Here is a 20,580-nt window from a genome sequence, read left to right on the forward strand (position 1 = left end):
ATAACCTTAAAATACATGAAATGTAGTAGTGGTATGCTAACAAATAGGTGAAGAGGAAAGGAAGGATTTGTATGTAGGCGAGTCTGACATGTAGCATGGAGACTAGTCTGAGGGTAGTGGTGAGGGGACAGTATAGGTAGAAGAAAGATATAGATGAGAGTTTGATGCAGTGGGTAGGGCTAAGAATGAGGTGTATTGTTATTGAACTATAAGTACTAACATCAAATAGGAATGAGAGTTGTGTGATCCAGTAGATAGGGCTAAGAATGAGATGTATTGTTACAGAAATAACAAACAGGAGAGTCTTAAGAATGTAGAGAAAGGTGACAGTGGCTTGGAGGAAAAGATGAGGGAGGTATTGCTTCATGTAGGGTCTTTACAGGGGCAAGTCCAGGAGTTTAGCAGGTATTCCTTTAGGGCCAGTTTGAAACTGGGAGAGTTTTGGTAAGATCTGATGTAGAGGGGCAGCTTGTTCCAAGAGGTAGAGACTGCATGAATATAAAGACATTTACCTATGGATTTATTAGGTTTGGAAACTTGAAGAAGGTGTTGGTCAGAGCTACGAAGCTGTCGGTTAGGGACATAGAGGGAAATGAAAATAGCTAGCAAAGGACAGGCTAGGGGTTGATGTAAGATGGTGTATGTCAGGTGGAGTTGAGGTAGACAGAGTTAATTTTGGAATTCTAGCCAGTGTAGTTTTTTTTTTTAAGGAGAGGCAGTGGTGAGAGCGCTAGGGGAGATTTGTGGCAAACCTTGTAATTTTATTATATGTAAGTTCAGGTTTGTTTAACAGACTTTTTTGGAGGTTAGTAAAGATGGGGGTGGTGTATAGTAAAGTAGGGAGAAGGTAGGCTTGAGCAAGAGATACTTTGGATTCTTGTGTAAGGAATTTTTTTTATTTCTGTATAGCAATCCTAATTTCTGGTGGGTCCTTTTGATGCAGCTGTTAATGTGGGAGTCAAATTTTAGTTAATCATCTATAAGTATACCCAGAGGTTTAGTACAAGACTCTGCCTAAATAGGAGTGTTGTTTAGTGAAGAGACTGAGAAGGAAGATTTGAGGTGGTGGTGGGTTTGGGAAGGAAGAGAAGACTTTTAGTTTTATTGGGGTCACGTAGGAGTTGTTTGATAGAGAGCCATCGTTTGACAGTGTAGTGTGTCTTGTGTGAGGGAATGTAGGTGGGACAGATTGTCAGAAGCAAAGATGATTGTAGAGTCATCTGCATATTGTATAAGTTTACAGTAGGGGGAGGACTGGAAGAGATTGTTAGTAAAATGTTAAATTGTAGGGGACCCAGGATGGTGCCTTGAGGGACTCCAGTAAGAACAGGAAGGAAAGGGGAAGTAGCTGACATCCACTTGATAGACTGAGTTCCTTTAGTTAGGTATGAGGAGAACCAGTTAAGAGTATAGATACGAGAGGTTAAAGGATGCAAGTCTGGACAGCAGGAGGTCATGGAAAACAGTGTCAAATGCCTTAGAGAGGTCAAGGAAGAGGGAAGACACAAGTTTGTTGTTATCGAGAGAAGTGGAGATTGAGTCAGTGAAGGACAGTAGTGCAGTGGTAGTGCTATGAGCATAGAGCGCAAAAGCCATGTTGGGTAGGGGTGAGGGGATTTTCTTGAATGAGATGTGCAATGAGCTGTTTGTGAATATACTTTTCAAGGATCTTTTAGATTGGGATAGCGATAGGCCTGAAATTAGAGGGGTCAGTGGAGTTACCACCTTTATGCAGAGGTATAATATAGGACTTTTTCCATATTTGAGAGACAAGGTTTTCCTGAATTGACTGACTAATAAGTATGGAGACTGGATAGGAAATGGAGTGGGCTGCTAGTTTGAGGTATAAGGGTGGCAGGTTATCAGCTGAAGGAGGAGCAGGATTTAAGTTTACAGAGTAGAGACCTGATCACAGCTGTGGGGATAGGTGTAATTGAAAAGATGGCTTGGTGGGAGGTAGTGGGAGGGATATCTTTATCAACATTTGTGTTAGGTTTGACTAGTTTCTGTACAGAGTCTATAAAGAAGAAGTCGAGTAATGTAGCAGTTTGTAGAGGGGAGCTGTTTTGGGAGGGGAAGGATTGCCTGGGTTTAAGGGTTTATGGTATTCCAGAACCTTTTGGAGTTAGTGTGGGGGCTTTTTTTTTTTTGAGGATTAAGGTAGAAAATGTTCTTATCAAGGAAGATTTGTTTTTTTTGTGGTGTTTTGAAGTTCTCTATAGTGGTGGAGGCTGGATGGGGTTTTAAGTCATTTCCAGGTTTTCCATGCATTGTCTCTTTTCTGCATGAGGGAGAGAGCCTCTTTAGTTATCCATGGGGCAAAGTTGGTTTTAACCTGAACTGGTCTAGTAGGGGGCTAGGAGTTATGAGTGTTAAGGAAGACGCTTTTAAATTGGAGAACCTATAAAAATAAACACAAAACTTAACTAAAGAAGTGAGCTGCATGCATATACTTCACTTTAAAGATAACAAATCTGCTACTTGGCTACAGTAAAAGATTTTACAGTCACACAGTGAGACAGTCACACACTCGCAGTGATCCAAATGGTACACTGAATATCTGCAATTAGAAATCCAATTAGGTCAGTTTGAACTTTCACAGTAATATGCAAAACTTACGGTTGAGGCCAATATCATGGTAAGTTAAAATGACTGGTCTGTTCCCCTTAGGGGATCCTCGCATTGTGACATGAAGAACACCATGTGGAGTTTCGATATCATGCTCCTTAAAAAAAAAAAAAAAAAAAAAAAAAAAAGTCAAATGCATCACTACAACACTCATGCTGCAAGTACAATCAATATTAAAATGTTTACAGGTAGAGCATAAGAGACAAGAATAATTATAGCCCTGAATGCTCAAGCCAGTAAAAGATGTCACATCAATGTCCCCCTCTACTATGCAAGGAAACTGACCACAAGTAAAGTATAGTTAAGTAAACTTACCATAAAGGATGTTTGAATCGTCACTGCTGCAGCAGCCTATGCTATATGGGTTATATCCTACCAAAGATTTAACAGCCAGTCAGCTTCCAAAATTTCAGGGCACCTTCCATGTGCCCAAACAGGTTTGGGTGACAAGCCCTTCAGAGCTTTCATGCCAACAAAGAGGGAGGCTGAGCCCTGAGAGGACAATGCTAGGAATAAAAATACCTCTGTTCACACCCTGGCAAAGCATACTCAAACTATGGGGGATGGAAGGAGGGAGGAAGCAGGTACTGCAGCAGTGGTCATTCAAACATCTACTACTACGGGTACGTTTCCTTACACAACTACACAATGTTTCGTCATATTGAAGAGTGCTGCAGAAGTACAAGCTATATGGGTAGATTACCCTAGCTTACAACACTTGGACCCTTCCCCTTCCACCTCCCAAAAACCCCTGGAGAATGGTCCTATAAAAAACTGATCTCAAACTAGAGAAGGAATCAAGCTCCTAGTGCTTTATAAATGTACAGAGGACCAAGTTGCTGCTTCTAAAATATTTCAAGAATCCAACCCTTTCCAAAAAGCCACAAAATAAAGCCTAAGACCCTAAGTAAGCCTCAACCATGGTTGGAACAGTTTTGTTGTGGCAAGAACAAAAAGGCAATAACCTGAGACAACCATTTGGAAATACTCTGTTTTGACACAGGTTATCCAAGTCTTACCTTCACAAGAAATGAACGTATCCAAAGATCTTAAGGATTTTGTTCCATCAAGATAGTATCAGAGTTCCCTGCAGACATTGAATGTTTGGAGTATTGTTTCTCCCTAATTTTTGGGTTCAGAAAAGAAAACCGGAAGCTTGACAGCTTAAAGCAAACTGATACCACTTTAGGCATAAAAGGATTAGTTGTCAAAATCCTGTCTCTGTGGAAAATGGGATATGGTTGACTCACTACAAGGGCTTGCCACTCAGATTCTCTTCTTGCAGAGCAATCAGTAAAACAGTTTTTCAAATTAAGAACCTCAAGTCAGCCTGATGAGCTGGTTCAAATGGCACAGGTGTTAGTTCTCTAGCACTCAGGTCATTGGATCACAATTCCCTATAAGACTCATAGTCCATGCAGGAGTAAATGACCTGAGACGCACCTCCCTAAACTACATGAAGAGAGACATAATAGAGCTCTCGGAATGTGTGTCTCAAGCTGGTATGATCCTAGCTTTGAGCAGTATTTTACCTTCTCCAGTTCTTGGCTTAGTTTCTGGTGTCATTTTAACGGGGTGCAATATTTGCCAGCATGGAAGAAGATGGTTAACAGACCATGCTGCTTTGTCAGGAATGGCCTGAACCTCTTCCCTCTAGGCCTTCGAATAATAACTAAAACAATGTCTTCCCCCATAGAGCCTTTTTTAGGCAATGCCAAACTGAAAAGCACTTCTGACATAGTAAATCAAAACCAAGAAAGTCTAAAGGTATTACTGCTTAATGCTAGTAGCCTAAACAAAAAACTCCACTCCCTGGAAGCTCTCTTTACCCTAGAGAATGCTGATGTCTGTGCGGTCTCTGAGACATGGTTTAAAGCCATGGACAGCACACCAACAGTGCAGAGTTATAATGTCTTCCACACAATTAGACCAGCTACTTCACAGGTAGGGACTACAGGTGGAGGTGTCACTATTTACATCAAAAAATAAATATATTTCAAGGCTGGTCAAACAGGACAACGCACTTGAGCTGCTCCATGTTCAAATCACCGTAGGTAAAATCCAATACCACTTCCTTGCAAGCTATAGGTCCCCCTCTATGACCCAGGAAACCCATACTATGTATTTAAACTTATTAGAAACACTAACCATCCAACCCAATACCATATTCATGGTTGACTTTAATTACCCCACTATTAACTGGGAATCTTATACAACAAACTTACAAGCACAGAGATGCCTGGATTTTGTAAACACAAACTCCCTGGATCAGATAGTCAATACACCAACCAGGGATGCAACCATACTAGATCTGGTCCTCACCAATATGGGAGAGAGCTGCACACTCCCTACTGTAATGCCTTTCCTGGGAAGGTCAGACCACAAAATTGTGTCTTTTGAAGTAAAAATAAAACCTGGACCTCCAGCTAAACTGGGAATATTCAGGAACTATTCTAAGGCTAACCTCCTGCTGTTAAGTGAGAACCTGGCAAAATGTCAAGCCCCTATAAATCCAGAGAACACTTCTGCTTATGCAGAACTGTTCACAGAAACCCTACACAAGCATGTTAATAAGCTGCATAGAGGCAGCTGTACAAACCAGGAAGAAGTACAGAACTAACTCAAAAAACAAGCCACCCTGGTGGAATCACAAAATCAATCAGATGTACAACAGGAGGAAGACAATCATGGCAAAAATTAGGAGGTGCAGCACCCAAAAGGATAAAAGCACTCTTATTAAACTAAACAAACAACTCAGAGGACAAATAAAAAGTCTACCAAAGCCAAATTTGAGGGAAGTTTGGCCTACCAGGTCAAGGACAACCACAAAGCATTACTTAGCCATGTCCACAACCTCAATGCCAATACACAATTGTGTGCACAGCTCATTGTAAATGGAGCCACCTATATTGAGACAGAAGATATAGCAAGCCTCCTGGCTGATAAATTCAGCTCCAACTTTTACTCCTCTCTCCCCTTTAACCTTCCCTCAGGAAATATCATCAAATATAACTCCCCTTACTATCACTAGGGAACAGGTCCTTAATGTGCTCTAAGACCACAAACACTGCATCAATGGGCCCAGACAATATTCCAGGATGCCTTCTAAATAGCATGAAACAACCTATCAGAGCCTCTGAAATTACTATTTAACTGTAGCCTCCAAACAAGCTTCGTGCCTTGTGCCTCACAAAATTAAGATCCCAAGGAGGATCCACTGTTTTTTGGAGGTCATACGAAACGTCTTTTAAAAACATTATCACATAATAATGCACCAAGAGAGGAAGATCCATGGGTAGACATTCTGAAATGGCTGACAAATGAACCTTGATAGAGGAGTAAGAAAGGCCACAGGATAGTAACTCACAAATCTTGTAAGATCAGAGAAGTACTAACCCTGAATGGGTGCTGGTTATGTTGCTGACACCAGCTACAAAGTTTTACATTTGCTAATATATGACTTTCTAATAGCAGGTTTTCCAACCTCCATCAGTTCCTGATGTACTTCCTCAGTACAACAGGGGCCTAAAGGGAATTAAGACCCTATTACCTAGACAGCCAGTTAAGCCAATTAGAACTGGGATGCATAAAACATCCCTGTTCTAATGTGAACAGATCCACTCTGTGAGGGAGGTCGTGGTAAACTGCCCCTGGCCGCTTACAAAATAAGTGAAAATTTACAGTTGTGCAGCTTCCCATAACCGTAGATGTCCTACTGATCACTGTTGCAATATTATTAAAATATGGGTTTTAGTCTGTGGACATCTGTCCAGAGGTACCAAAGTTTTAACTTCCTAAGGGCACATATCCAACATTGGACCTCAGCTCGTATGCAGAGTATATAAGTGGACATATGCATGAATGAGCGTCTCAGACTATTCCCCAACTGATGGCCTGAAGACTACCGAGAGGGGAAACTGGTCAGCTAAGAGGGGTGTTTGACAGGTAAAATCCCCCAATGGCAGCTTAAACTGAGAGGAAGAGTTATCTGTATACTATCTTGCAGCAGAGGCAAAGAACAGGGGAAGAAATACTGTAACAGGGACCAGTAGGACTTATGTTAAGTTCTTACATAACTGTAGACTGAAATTACTGCTGCAGTATTAACATATGGATGATTCCAGAGCTGAAGGTAGAGTACAGGGAGGTTGGCTAATGGGAGGATGAATTGTCCAGGGGACCAAACGGGACAGATCAGGCAACCCTGGATCTGGAAAAAGCATCAGTCTTGTAGTGTTTGGTGAAAGTGTGCACAGAAAACCAGATGGCAGCTTACAATATAGACCTGGCATCATTGTGGAAAGCCCTAGAAAAGGCTACTGCCAGAATATAATGGAATTTTGGGAAGGAAGGCAATGATTTACCATACTGTATGTAGCAGAAAGAGATGACCTTCGATATCCAGGATGCAGTAGTTTGCTTAGTGATGGGCTGGCCCAGTTTGGAATCCATGACCTTAGATATCCAGGATGCAGTAGTTTGCTTAGTGATGGGCTGGCCCAGTTTGGAATCCATGAATGAAAACAAACAATTGGTCAGGTTTTCTGACAGTTTTGTCCAAATAGAACTTCAGCTATCTGTGAATGTCTGCAGTGGAGAATTCTTTACCACATATGAGGACTGGGAGAAAAGGTGGGCAGGTGGATTGAAGGGACATGTCATTCATCATCTTAGGCATAAATGAAAGATTGGCCTCGAGAGTCACTCAATCCCTGTGGAAAATGAGAAAGGGTGGAACAGCTATAAATGCCTAGAGTTCAGACATACTGCAGGTAGAGGTAAGAGCCAGCAGAAGGCTAGTCTTTAGGTGCAGAATTTGTGTGGCAGGTGCTGCTGGCTTGAAAGTGGTCAAATTAAGTTTTTCCTAGTACAAAGCGGAGATCCCATGAAGGGAAATACATTTCCTTGGCAGTTTAAGATGCAAGACTCTAAGCTTGACCTCTGTTCTGAACATGACAGACTGGTCAGAGGCAGGCAGGCATTGATGGCAGACAAATGGGCTTTAATGGAAGAGTACATCAGATCAGAATACAGTAGTCTGAACAGATGTCTAGTGTTGGCTGAATTTTGTTATTTGCTAGTAATTACAGGTGTGGGGGTAGCCACATTCTTTGATTTCCTGTCCTTGCATATTTACCTGGTGCATGTGAAATAATTCCTGCTTTAAAACCTCAGCTTTGGCCAGCTAAGAACTTGGTTATATTCAACTGGACGTATAAGAGAATTTAAGTACCTTTATCTGCACTTTTTTTTTAAAAAATACAGTATTTAATTTGATTTAAACTGTGTATGAAGGAGTGTTGAAGGAATATTTAACTGAAGTTATTCTGCTCTTCAGTTATTCCCACCCACCCTGTTAATCTTAGTGGCATTGAAACTGCCCGCCCCTCAGCCTGCCTCTGGGCCCATCTCATTTGCTCACTCAACTGAGTGCAGTGAGATCATATTCTGATTTCAGGCACTCCTACTGTGTACAAAGAGAGCATCTGGGAAATAGAAAAAAAAAATTAAGCTTATTTCCTGCCTTTCTTGTTAAGTGGTATAGACTATTTGTAGGCTTCTGAGCCCCCAAGCCCTTCTGTGTTTGATGGAAGCCTTCTAGCTTGTTTTTTTTCTTATAACTAGCCAATTTTCTAGTTTCAGCACTCAAATCTGTTTCTTTGATCTCAGCACTTGTTCAGAAAAAAAAAATTCATCTGCTTTTACTGTACTTGTGTTTCTACCTACTTCATTTTACTTTTGCATCATCTTAAAAATACTCAATTGTATTTATTACTGCTTGGTGTAACTCATTCTAAGCCTTTTGGTTTAAACACTTGGGCTTCGGACCAGTTAGTTGTTTTGCACTGAGAGGGTTTGTGGTCTGCACTGTTGTGGCAGAACAGGTAGCTTACATCCTTCTAGGTTGAGAACTGCTGATTGAGGGCTCAGTGTCTGTTATTCTAAAAGTGTATTAATTCTGGTTTAAGCACTTGGGCTTTCAAGCCAGTTATTTTACATTAAGAGGGTTCGTGGTCTGCACTCTTGTGGGAGGAGAGGCTTGACTCTGCCCTTCTGAGCTGGGAATTTCTGGTTAAAGGCTTATAGTGCATGCATATCTGAACTGTTTCTTACTGAAGTTGGTGCGCCTTGTTTGCTGTGGCATAGACTGGATTCGGGCCTGCTGGATCTAGCTTTGTTTGTGTAACTTGAGCACTAATCCAGACATTCTCTAAAGTATTCAATGGTATTTATTACTGCTTGGTTGTAACTTGATTAAAGTGCAGCTATCATTCAAGTCTTTTGGATTAAGCACTTGGGCTTCAGACCAGTTGTTTTACATTAGGAAGGTTTGTGGCAAGCACTGTGGTGGCAGGACAGGTAGCTTTCATCCTTCTAAGTTGGGAACTGCTGATTGAGAGCCCAGTGTCCATGTGTATTAGTTCTGGTTTAGGCACTTGGGCTTCAGGCCAGTTATTTTACATTAAGAAGGTTCGTGGTCTGCACTCTTGTGGGAGAAGAGGCTGGACTCTGCCCTTCTGAGCTGGGAATTTCTGGTTAAAGGTTTATAGTGCCTGAATATTTGAACTGTATCTTACTGAAATTGGTACACCTTGTTTGCTCTAGCATAGACTAGATCCAGGCCTGCTGAATCTAGCTTTGTTTATATGCTTGTTGTTTGTTTGCTTGTTATTTCCCTGGAAGCTAATTCCACCTAATACGCAACTTCTCAGCGCTTCTGTGGATCACTAGTGATATCTGCATTACTTACTGTACTTATTTCCTTGTTTCACTTGAAAGAAAGTTACTGTTTGTCGTTTTTGCATTTAGTTACTTGTAACACATTGCACTCAAGTTACCTGGCACTTGCTCACTAAAGCAATTATATAAGTCAGCACTAAAAATTAAAAGCACTACACCCTCACTCCCCACTGGCCCTTGTTTTCAATTAAGGATTTCCCAATATTATTCTAGCATGTCCAAAGGTCAGTTGTCAATCTCCTCTCCGGTCCAGCTGGTGAATCTCAATGTTATAACTGCCTCATGTACACAGACAACCCTCTCCTCCTCCCACATAACACAAATACTTGCGAGAGATGCAGCTATTTAGCCAAACTGGAGGCTGAGCTCTCTCAACTCAGGACTGAGAAGACCAGACAGGAGGAGAAGGCAACTACACACACCACAAAACCAGCCTCACATAATGCTACCACTCCACTGAATCAAACACATAAACACACAAAGACATACTCGGAGGCTCTGAGTAAAAATTTACCTAAACAGCAGAGGCCTCCAAAGCAGACACCCAAACAACTACTACCTCAAGACACCCCACAAGCAACACATAAACCACAAAAGCAGTGTGCAAAGCAGTCACAGCCCTTAAGGCCAAATACAACACCAAACATACTTGTCATAGGTGACTCCATAGTCAGACACACTGACGTCCCACTCACCAGGCTGAACAAGGAGAGGGTCACAGCCTCTGCCACATAACACAAGCACTCTGGTCACTTCACGGCAAGTACAAATATGACACAGTCATTGTCCATGCTGGTGTGAACGACCTGAGACGTACCTCCCTGGACTACATGAAAAGAGACATAGAGGAGCTCTCTGATTATGTAGCCCAGGCAGGTATGACCCTAACCCTGAGCAGTATCCTTCCTTCACCAAGAATGATGCCACAATATAGAGACAAGATGATCAGCTTTAACAATTGGCTTAATGTCTGGTGTCATTCAAAGGGGATCCAGTGTCTGTCTGCCTGGGATGACATGCTTGACAAGCCACGCTGCGCAAGGGACGGCTTGCACCTGTCACCCTGGGATTCGGATATTGGCTAAGGCTCTTGCCACCCCATAGTGCCTTTTTAGGCAAGGCTCAAATTCTAAACCTACCACCCTAGAAAACAAAAATGGGAAGAAACTGAGGGTAATGCTGCTCAATGCCAGAAGTCTAAATCTCAAAATGCACGCACTCGAGGCCCTTCTCAGTATGGAGAACATCGATGTCTGTGCTGTAACTGAAACCTGGTTCAAGGCTCCTGAGAGCACCCCGGCACTATTAGGTTTTACCTCATATCATGCGTTCCGGCCCCAAAACCCAGACCACACCACAAAAGGAAGGGGTGTATCCATATTCATAAAGGATACCCACACCTCCAGGTTGGTGGCAACGCACAAAGCTTCGGAAACCATCCAGGTGCAACTAACCATAGGCAAAACTGCTCTACAAATTGTAGCATGCTACAGGCCACCCTCTCAAACTCAGGAACCCCACACAGCCTTCCTGAAGACACTGGAGGGTATAAATGTATCTCCAAACACCATCATATTGGGTGACTTCAACTACCCGAATATAGACTGGGAACATTACTCGAGCCCTAACTTTCTAGCCCAACGGTTCCTGGAGTTCATAAATTCAAATGCCATGGAACAGCTAGTCACTGTTCCCACGAGAGGAGAAAATATACTAGATCTCATTGTCACAAACATGGGGACAAAATGCTCCACACCGAAGTATATCCCTCATTGGTGAGATCTGATCATAAACTAATCTCACTGGAAATCCACATGCCCCCCACCCCAAACAAAAGACCATAGTGAAGAACTTCTCTAAAGCAAACTTCACACTACTCAAGACTGGTGTGGTATCCTTCAAGGCCCCTGAGCCAGTGGAAACCACAACCCAAGCTGCGGAAGCCCTTACAAATGCATTCTATGAACACCTCCAGGACTGCATGGATCAGGCAATCCCAAATAAAACCAAGACTCTTTCCACAAAGGGCAAACGTCCAGTCTGGTGGACCCTAGCCATTAACAAACTTTACAATAAGAGGAGAAAGCTATTACATGATAGAACAAAATCCATAAAAGGGAAGTCACCCCTGATCATTATTAGTAAAAAAATACGAGCACTCATAAAATCAACTAAGGCCACTTTGGAGAGAAAAATTGCCATGGATTCAAAGGACAATCATAAGGCCTTTTTCAGCTATGTTAGGAACCTGGGTGGAAACTCCCAGATATGCTCAGAATTAGTCCAAAATGATACAAAAATCACTGAACCCACAGACATTGCCAACATACTGGCAGACAGGTTCAGTGCAACCTTCACCCCCCCCAACTAAAGGAGAGATAACTATCCCAGCCGAGTGTAGCCTCCCGGACATCTCAAATGCGCAGGTGAAAGCTGCTCTCTCTAAAGCTAAAAACACAGCATCAATGGGACGGATGGTGTCCCCGGCTGTGTGCTACATGAGCTAAATGAGGAATTAAACCCGCACATAAGGCAGCTGTTTAATCTCAGCCTTACCACAGGATACGTGCCCAAGGAGTGGCGTCACGGAAACTGTGGTCCCACTCCACAAAGGCGGCGCCTCACGGACCCTGGTAATTACCGCCCCATAAGCTTAACAAGTCTAGTCTGAAAAGCTATGGAGAGGATCATAATGGAGCTCATAAACAAAGATATAGGGGACTTGCAGACATTGGACCCGACCCAGTTTGGCTTTGTCAAGGGAAGATCATGCCTTTTGAACTTGGTCGACTTCTTGAAACAGTCACCAAGGCCATTGATGAGGAAAGGCAGTCCATACAGCCTACCTTGACCTTGCAAGGCTTTGACACAATACCCCACTCGGGTATTGTAGAAAAACTTACCAGCTTAAATGTAAACCCATATGTCACAAGATGGGTTGCAAACTGGCTTAAGGACAGAACCCACAGGGTTAGAGTTGCTGGCGCTATGTCAGACTCCAAGCCGGTCACAAGTGGTGTCCCACAGAGCTCGGTCCTTGGCCCCCTATTGTTTGGCATCTACTTCTCAGAAGTACAGGCCAACATGGGAGGACTTTGGCTGACAAAGTTTGCAGACGACTGCAAACTGGGCGCCATAGTGGAAAGTGCATCGGACACGGATATCCTTCAGAAGGGACTCACGGAAACAGACAGCTGGTGCCAGAGCCATGGCCTGAAGTTAAACGCCAAAAAATGTATAGTCATACCCTTCGGGAAAAACAAGGTAACCCCAAGCTACCATATAGGTGGCAATCCACTAAGCACAGAAGAGGTTATCAGGGACCTGGGGACCCAGGTTGACAGTGGCCTTTCTTTTGACACTCACGTTGCTAAAGTGGTTAGAAAGACCTTCTACATTGCCCACCTGATCATGAAGGGATTCACATCCAGATCTAGTGAGGTCATTGTTCCCCTGTACTCTTCACTTATCAGACCAATGATCGAGTACAATGCCCCATTCGGGATGCATCTCACCCGACATCTGCAGCAATTGGAGAGACCCCAAAAGTTCCTCACCAAAAGGATAAAGGGACTCCAAAATCTGTCATATGCTGCCAGATTGAAGAAACTCCAGCTATATTCAGTCGCATACCGTCTGCTCAGAGGTGACATGTGCCTGACATACAAGGCCATGTCCAACCCGGAATTAATGGACATGCTCCACCTCACAAAATCCAAATCCACCAAAACCACTAGAACAAGCGACTTAAACCTTAGCACGGATATAAATAGGATGTGCTGGAGGGATAGATTTATCACTCAGAGACTCCCTATGCTGTGGAATAAAATCCCGGTCCATGTGAGGCAGAGCACCTCGCTGACTCTGTTCAAGAGAAATCTAGACCTGTGGATGGGAGATCGTAGGTTTACCCCGGGAATCATCTGTGTCACTGCTGGACAGAGGCACAACAAACTAATGGGCACAGTATTTTTTCATATAAGGGGTGGCGTAAGCCACAAAAATTTGGGCTAGGCTTATAAATGCCTTAGGGCAGATAGCCTAGTATAAACCTATGAACCTATGACAGAGAGGACATCTGGTAAAAGCAGATTCTAGTTATCCTTACTGTATCAAATATAAAATCTTTTACACTTAGCTGTATACGACTTTCTGGTAGTATGTTTTCTGACTTCCTATAAAAATCCTAACCACTTCCTCAAAGGAGAGGCATCATTTAGGGATCAGACCCCTATCATCTGCAGAGTGAAACAGACTAAATATGGATGGAGAAGCAGACCTAGTTTGAGTGACCAGATCCAGTTGCAATGGTATTTTCCAACAGCTTTCCCTGGAAAGGTGGAATAACAGGGGAAACCAATGTGGTCTTGGCCAGAAATGGGCCACAAGTAGAAAGTTTGGAGCTTCCTTTTGGGCTTTTAGAAGGATTTTTGGAATCCATGGCTGAGAAAAGGCATACAGGAACCTCCCTGACCACTGGAAGGAGGAGTCTGTCTCCTAAGCTGAGGGAGAAGGGGGTCCTGGAACAGAACAGATGAAGCTGGTGGCTTACTTGTGAAGCAAAAAGATTTATTTGTGATGTTCCCCACTGTTTCCTGATTGTCTTGAAAGCCTGTCTAGTCAGGGTCCACTCATGAAGTTGAATCTGCTTAAGGAGTATGCCAGTACATTCTCGTATGAGGGAATATATGCAGTTAGTCAAGCCCATTTATGTGGCTAGATGCCATGCCTCGTGTGTTAGCCTGCACAATGGGCAAGACCTTGGTCCCCTTAACTCTGTTGTGGTCAGTTTACACTGAGTGTGCCTGATTTCTATACATGGGAAAAGATTTGCTGTGCTTGCAGCAGGGCTCTCTTTCAAGCTGATGTGTTCTTTCAGGAGAAAAGGCCATTTCCCCTGCACTTTATGGGATCCTGTCCAAGCCTCTCTCAACACTCTGTCTAAGACATCTGTGTGAAGAACTTGGTTGGGTGGGGCTGGTGTGAAAGGAAGACCCAGGTCATGTATGACCTGCTTCTCCCAGAGAAGTTCCTTTTTGTGGAAAGGTAAGAGGGTTCAGGCCATCTTGGGGGGAATGTTGGGACCACACTGATTTTAGGTACTACTGAATTTTCTGCATATGTAGTCTGGCCACAGGAAACATTGGAAAGGCAGCTGCCATGAAGCCCAAGGCCCTAAGTATTCCCTTGCTGTCCAGTGAGACACTGAGTAGAGGTTCTGGAAAAAGATGGTCAGACTGAACCTTTTTCCCAAGGAAGAAAGGCAAACATTATGATGCGTCTAGTCTGCAACCCAGAAAAACTAGGTCTTGAGTAGGTGTGAGATCAGATTTTCTGGATGAATTAGAGGTGTACCGTGTGCTGTACATGATTGAGGAGGCTGCCTATGGAGAGAATTTGGCTCAGTAACTGGTTCAGATAAGGGGATGTTTGAATTCCCTGTGTGCGGCAGTGAGCCACCATTGGAGATAGTCACTTTGTAAACACTACTGGTGCTAAAAAGCAAAGCATTAAACTGAAAATGTGATGAGTCAGAGAAAAATCTGAGGAATTTCCTGAAAGAGTAAAATGGGCATGAGAAGGTAAGTAACCTTTATATCTAGGGACACCAGAAAGGCTTGAGGGAGAGCGAAAGGCAGTGTAAGAATTTTGAAAGTGATTACCTTTATGAAATTGTTCAGACTAGAGAGATCCAAAAAGGGTCTCCATTGTCCTTCCTTCCTTGGCACCAGAAATATTCTTGAACAGAAACCTTTTTTCTATTAAGGCACCCTTTCTACAATGCTCTGGCTCTAGTAGTCCTGAACAGGAGTGAGCAAAGGAAGCCGGTTTAGTGCTGGATGAGGCAGGACCTTTAGAGGGGGAATGCTTTCCCCAAAACATGGCAGTTTTCTCGGATAGTCAGAACCCAAAGGGGACAGACAGAGAAAGCCTTTTGGAAAGAGTGGAGAGGAGGGGGGAGTAGTTGGGAAGGTACTCAAAGGTTTTTGCTTCAAAAGGGAGGCTTCCCCGAAGGAGATTCCCTATGTGGTTTGTCTGGAAATCTTTTTCTTGTTTTTCTTTTGTTAAGAGGGACCCTATGTCCACTCGCAAAGTGGATTTGGCTGGTTAGTTTCTTTGGCATTTAAGGACAGTAGAAAGCAAAGTTTGCCATAGTCTTTCATATTCTTAACTTGCTCTTGTAGAGCTTTGAAGAGTTTGGTGGCATTTCGCCCAAATGATATCTTTTTCTAGGGGCAAGCCTGTGGCAACAGCCCTGGAAGGCAGCATCCACAGCATCACAACTGCACTTGATGGTGTAAATGGCAACTTGAGCAGGTTGAGACCGTAATGTCTGCATTAGTTGCTTAGAAACTGCTGACTGTAGGTAAAACATGACCTTGTGCAAAAGACTGTAGGACAGAAAGCAAATATTTTGTCATTTCTGTCTGGTAGAGAATAGCTCCGAATGAAAGGGTGGAAGAGATGTTAACCTTTCCCCACCTATCCATAGCTCTACTTTCCTTGTCTGTGGGTAGAGTATTAGCACTGGGGAGAAGCCTGGATGGCTTATTGGAGAAAAGACTGCACCAGGTCAGCCACAGGGATTTTATGCAGGTATTTACATTCATCAGGCAGCTTACTGAATCAGTCTGGTCTTTTAGGTGCTGGTATGCAAGAATCAGGATATGAAAAAGTTGACTGAAAGGTGTCCTGGTATGCATCTAGTACTGGAGGGACTTGGGAAGGAGCTGGTGTGTCCACTTCCAGAAGGCTCTATGCTCTCTTGAACAGGTATCTGATTTAATTCGCATTCAAAATGCCTCCACACATTTTGATCAGTTTCTCCAAAAGAGGCCACCTCAACAGAGGAAAGGAAGTCCCCTTCATCCAAAGAAAGGGTTCTGGGGAAGGCATTTGTGAGGAATAGTCAAGAAACAATCAGAATCTGTATCCTGTTCCACCTCAGAGGAGGACTACTCTTGAATGTGTGTCTTTGTGGTGTGGGCTGTGGTAGCTGGGCCACAAAAGCAGTAGAAAGCATCAGGACCATGACAGCTTTACATTAGCAACCACAAAAAAAAAAAATTAGTTTGAATCCACAAAACAGCCAGCAAAAATACAAAATTTTAATATGTCTTAGCGCCTCGGCAAAGCCTTCAAAGCTTTAAATTAGCCCTGGGAGAGATCAATGCAGTCTTTTTCCTTGGAAGTAGTAAGGGAGGTCACATGCTTAGTTTTCTGCTTCTTCTTTTTAGGTGTGACATCCATCTGAATGAGTCCTGGAGGTTCAGAACCTTGGAGAACTTCAATGAGAGTGCCTGGAACTTCTTTCTATTTGGACTGTGTGGTTCCTTAAAAAAAAGCACGTCAAACAGCCTGCAAGGCCTCAGGAGCCATACTAGCCTCTGACAGGGTCTCTGCAGCAGGCAACTGAGAGGGTACCTGATGAACTGTGGTTCTGCAACCTCAGTGGTTGTGAACGACAAATGTCAGACTGCAAATCATCTTGGGGTCTTTTGATTTTCTTCTTTGGAGGAAGCGCAACTTCAGATGTTGGGGATTGTGCCATTTTAGCTTGTGCCAGGCATTTTAGACAGAGTTTCAAGGAACATGTTAAGGGAGAAAGGCCTTGACCCAAGGGTTTTAAGAACAAATGATTGGCAGATATACAGCAACCTTTGTAGTAATGTTCCAGGCCTAAATAAAAAAAGGCACTTAAGTGTGCAAGTCCTTGCATGGAATCTGTGCAAGAGACTCACACACTCCTCCTAGCCAGCATGTAATGAAACATTCTGCACAGTTTAAAAAAGAAAGGTTCCCAACAAGGCACTGAGAAAAGAAAAAAATGAAGCAACGGTACCAACAACACAACACAGATCAGTCTAACAGATGCAAAACCAATGTTTGGGCTGGCGGCAAAAATTGTCTGAGGTACTCATGCACATGTCCACCTGTATACCCGGATGCACGAGCTGAAGTCACAGTACAGCTTTGGTACACCAGCCAGATGTCAGCTGATGAAAACTTGTATGTTAAGAATACAACAGTGATTTCCATCAGGACATCCACTGTTGCCTCGGCTAGAAAGAAATCACCACAGTGATATTGGGGGATTCCTTCTGAATCTTCAGAAGTATCCCATGTATCAGTGGAAAGGGTGGAAAAACATACAGGGACATTCCTGCACAAGGAAAGGAAAAGGCATCCGTCTTTCAGGCCTTCTTGCATGGGGTCCTGAAGCAGAATTTTACCAGCTGACTGTCCAGAGGCAAAGAGATCTACCTGAACTCCCACAGATGGACCTAATCTTGAAGACCACCTGATCTAGTTTCCATTTGTGAGGGCCTGCCTTTATCAACCTCTGAGAGGAGGACTTTAATGCTCTCTCCAAGGCCAAGAGCACTGCATCAATTGGCTCAGACAATACCCCAAGATACCGTCCAAATAGACCTATCAGGCCCTCTGGAATTGCTTTTTAACTACAGCTGCCAAACCGGCTTTGTGTCTCACAAATGGAGAACAGTAATCCCACTGCACAAAGGTGGGTCATCTACAAATCCTGGAAACTACAAACCCACAAGTCTCAAGTCTTGTAAGCACAGCCATGGAAAGAATTATCATGGAAATGATCAATAATGGTACAGTAAACCTCCAGACACTGGATCCAACCCAGTTTGGTATCAGCAAGAGTAGGTCATGACTACTCAACCTGTTGGACAAATGAGAAGGTCAACAAAGAAATGGAGGAGGGCAAAATGGTTCACACTTCCTACCTTGACCTGGCATGTAACACAAATACTAAACTCTGACACTGTTAGTAAACTCAAGAGGTTCAGTAAAAACCTATGTCACCCAGTGGGTAGCCAACTGGCTGACAGACAAGACCCGGGAAGTTAGAATTGGGAGTCCAACTCTACAAAGAAGCCAGTCAAAAGTAGAGTCCCTCATGGATTGGGCCTTACCTTTTTCGCATTTACTTCATTGAAGCCAAGGCCAATCTCAATGGTCTCTAGCTAGCTAAATTTGCAGATGATTGCAAATTAGGAGCCGTTATTGAATCCCACCCCAACAAATTCTCCAGAAAGGGCTGACACACACACAACTGGTGTCAGAGCCATAGACTAACACTACATGCTAAGAAATGCATAATAGTATAAAGTCATCCACCCCTGGTAACTATCATATTGACAACACACCCCTTAGAGTTGACCCAGTAATCAGGGACTTCGACACACAGACCGTGATCTAGCCTTTGACCAGATGTCTACAGCAGTGAGGAAGTTAGTTATTCTATGTTGCGCAACTTATAAACCAAAGGTATGGCATCTAGGCCCAAGGAAGTCAATGTTCCACTGTATTCATCATTCACTGGACCCATCATTGATTACAATGCCTCTTTGGTAAGTATCTAACCAGGCATACCCAACAATTGGAATGGCCACAGAGGTTTCTTACTAAAAGAATACAGGGTGTAAGTAACCTGTCCTGTGCAAACTGCCTCAAGGCCCAATCCCTGTACTCCGTCTCCTACAGGCTGTTGAGTGGAGATCTATGCCTGGCATACAGGGCATTGTCAGACCCCCACTCTGATGGACCTCCTGCATGTCCACAAAACAAACAGCACCAAAATTACCCATTCTAAAGACTTAAACCTTGCCTGTGATATAAGCAAGACCCGCTGGAGAGACAGCTATGGATCCCAGAGACTACCCAATCTCTGGAACAGGCTCCACCATTCATGTGAAGCAGAATTCCTCCCTAACCCAATTAAACTGTAACTTAGAAAACTGGATGGGGAACAGGAAATTTGTCACTGGTTCGGCATCTATGCCTCTAATGCAAACAGGTAACCTACAAACGGTTCATCTCTCAGGCCCATCCTTACACTTATCAAGGGTATCAGAACTTGTCAGATTTGGGATGCTAGGCTTAAAAAGGCCACTGTGGTCATTAGCCTAGTAAACACCTATGAACAGATGTAGAATGTCTGTAGAATGAGACTGTGCTGTGAAGCAATATCCCAAGCTAACATGGCTAGTCTGCATATAGTTAAGACCTGGTTCTCCCTTGCTTGTTGATATACCACATGACTGCAGTACTGTCTGTAACAAGTTGACAAGGTCCAAGAACCAAAGATATGTCACAGCGGAGTGTCTTGATCAGGGCAAGCATCTGATATTTATGTGCTTACGTCTGTCCTTGATGTCCCACACACCCTGTACTTTTATCCCTCCTGAAACTGTTCCACAAGCAAAGTCAGAGGCATCTGCGGTGACATGACAGGTTTGGAACAGGGAGGGAGAACTTGAGACCTGGATTTAAGGATATCACCCGTTGTCACCAAATGATTTATTTTTTTGACAACCCCCAGCACTGAGAATTGAAAGATAAATGGTGATGGAACTAGAGAAACTTCAGACACCATTGTATCTTTCTCACACGGAGTCTGGCCAGGGATATCATGAGATCCACAGTAGCCATGAGACCCAAAATCCTACATTAACAGTTTGGCAAAAAATGCTTACACTAATGCACTGGCCTCTAGAGTGACATGCACACCTCTTCTCACCATATTAAATGTTAATGCTGTAACTACAGCATGACTAAATTACCCTTCTGTGATTCAAAAGTTTTTTTTTTTTAATTATAATTTAAAGTGTCTTTAAAAAAAAAAAAAAAAAAAACAAACAAAAAAAAAACTAAGCATTCACATGCACAAGGATGCATACAAACACTTTATATAGAAATAAAACTGTTGCCACTTTAAACACGATCTTTAAACACTTGAATGATAGCAGCAAGTCTGAGCAGTCCCCTTCAATGGTAGGCTCCACACAGTGAGGTACACTGGTAAGAATACATAAACCCATAAGCTTATAAGCCACTGGGCACAAACTTTCCATCCATCCATCCTCAACCCCCCCCCCCCCATTTAGCACATGGGGTGGAGGTGTCACTTCAGTGGTGGCAATCATCTCAAGCCAAGGTTCATACCGCTTTGTGGCTAGCCCTGCCACTGTAGTTCATCTGTATCACTCACTTGCACCTATGGCCAATTTGGAGTATCCAATCCACCTACTGCATGACTTTGGAATATGGGAGGAAACCTGAGCACCCAGAAAAAAACGATGCAACAGCAGGGAGGACATGCAGACTTCACACAGAAGGCACCCCAGCAGAGAATCGAACCGGAGCACCTCTTGCTGTGAGGTGACAACGCTAAACGTT

At 43.3% G+C, this 20,580-nt stretch overlaps 1 protein-coding gene across 1 annotated transcript in view; it reads right to left on the reverse strand.

The window, feature by feature from the left end:
* The window catches only part of NDRG3 (NDRG family member 3), a gene marked incomplete in the record, with an annotated part of 646,357 nt that overhangs the window by 407,568 nt on the left and 218,209 nt on the right, over positions 1-20,580 (reverse strand). Inside the window, 1 exon segment of the mRNA XM_044090166.1 lies at positions 2,620-2,725. Within this exon segment, the coding sequence (XP_043946101.1) occupies positions 2,620-2,725 (106 nt within the window).

Source organism: Protopterus annectens, chromosome 12.part0, assembly GCF_019279795.1.
Source record: "Protopterus annectens isolate FY-2018-M chromosome 12.part0, PAN1.0, whole genome shotgun sequence".
Lineage (NCBI taxonomy): Eukaryota > Metazoa > Chordata > Ceratodontiformes > Protopteridae > Protopterus > Protopterus annectens.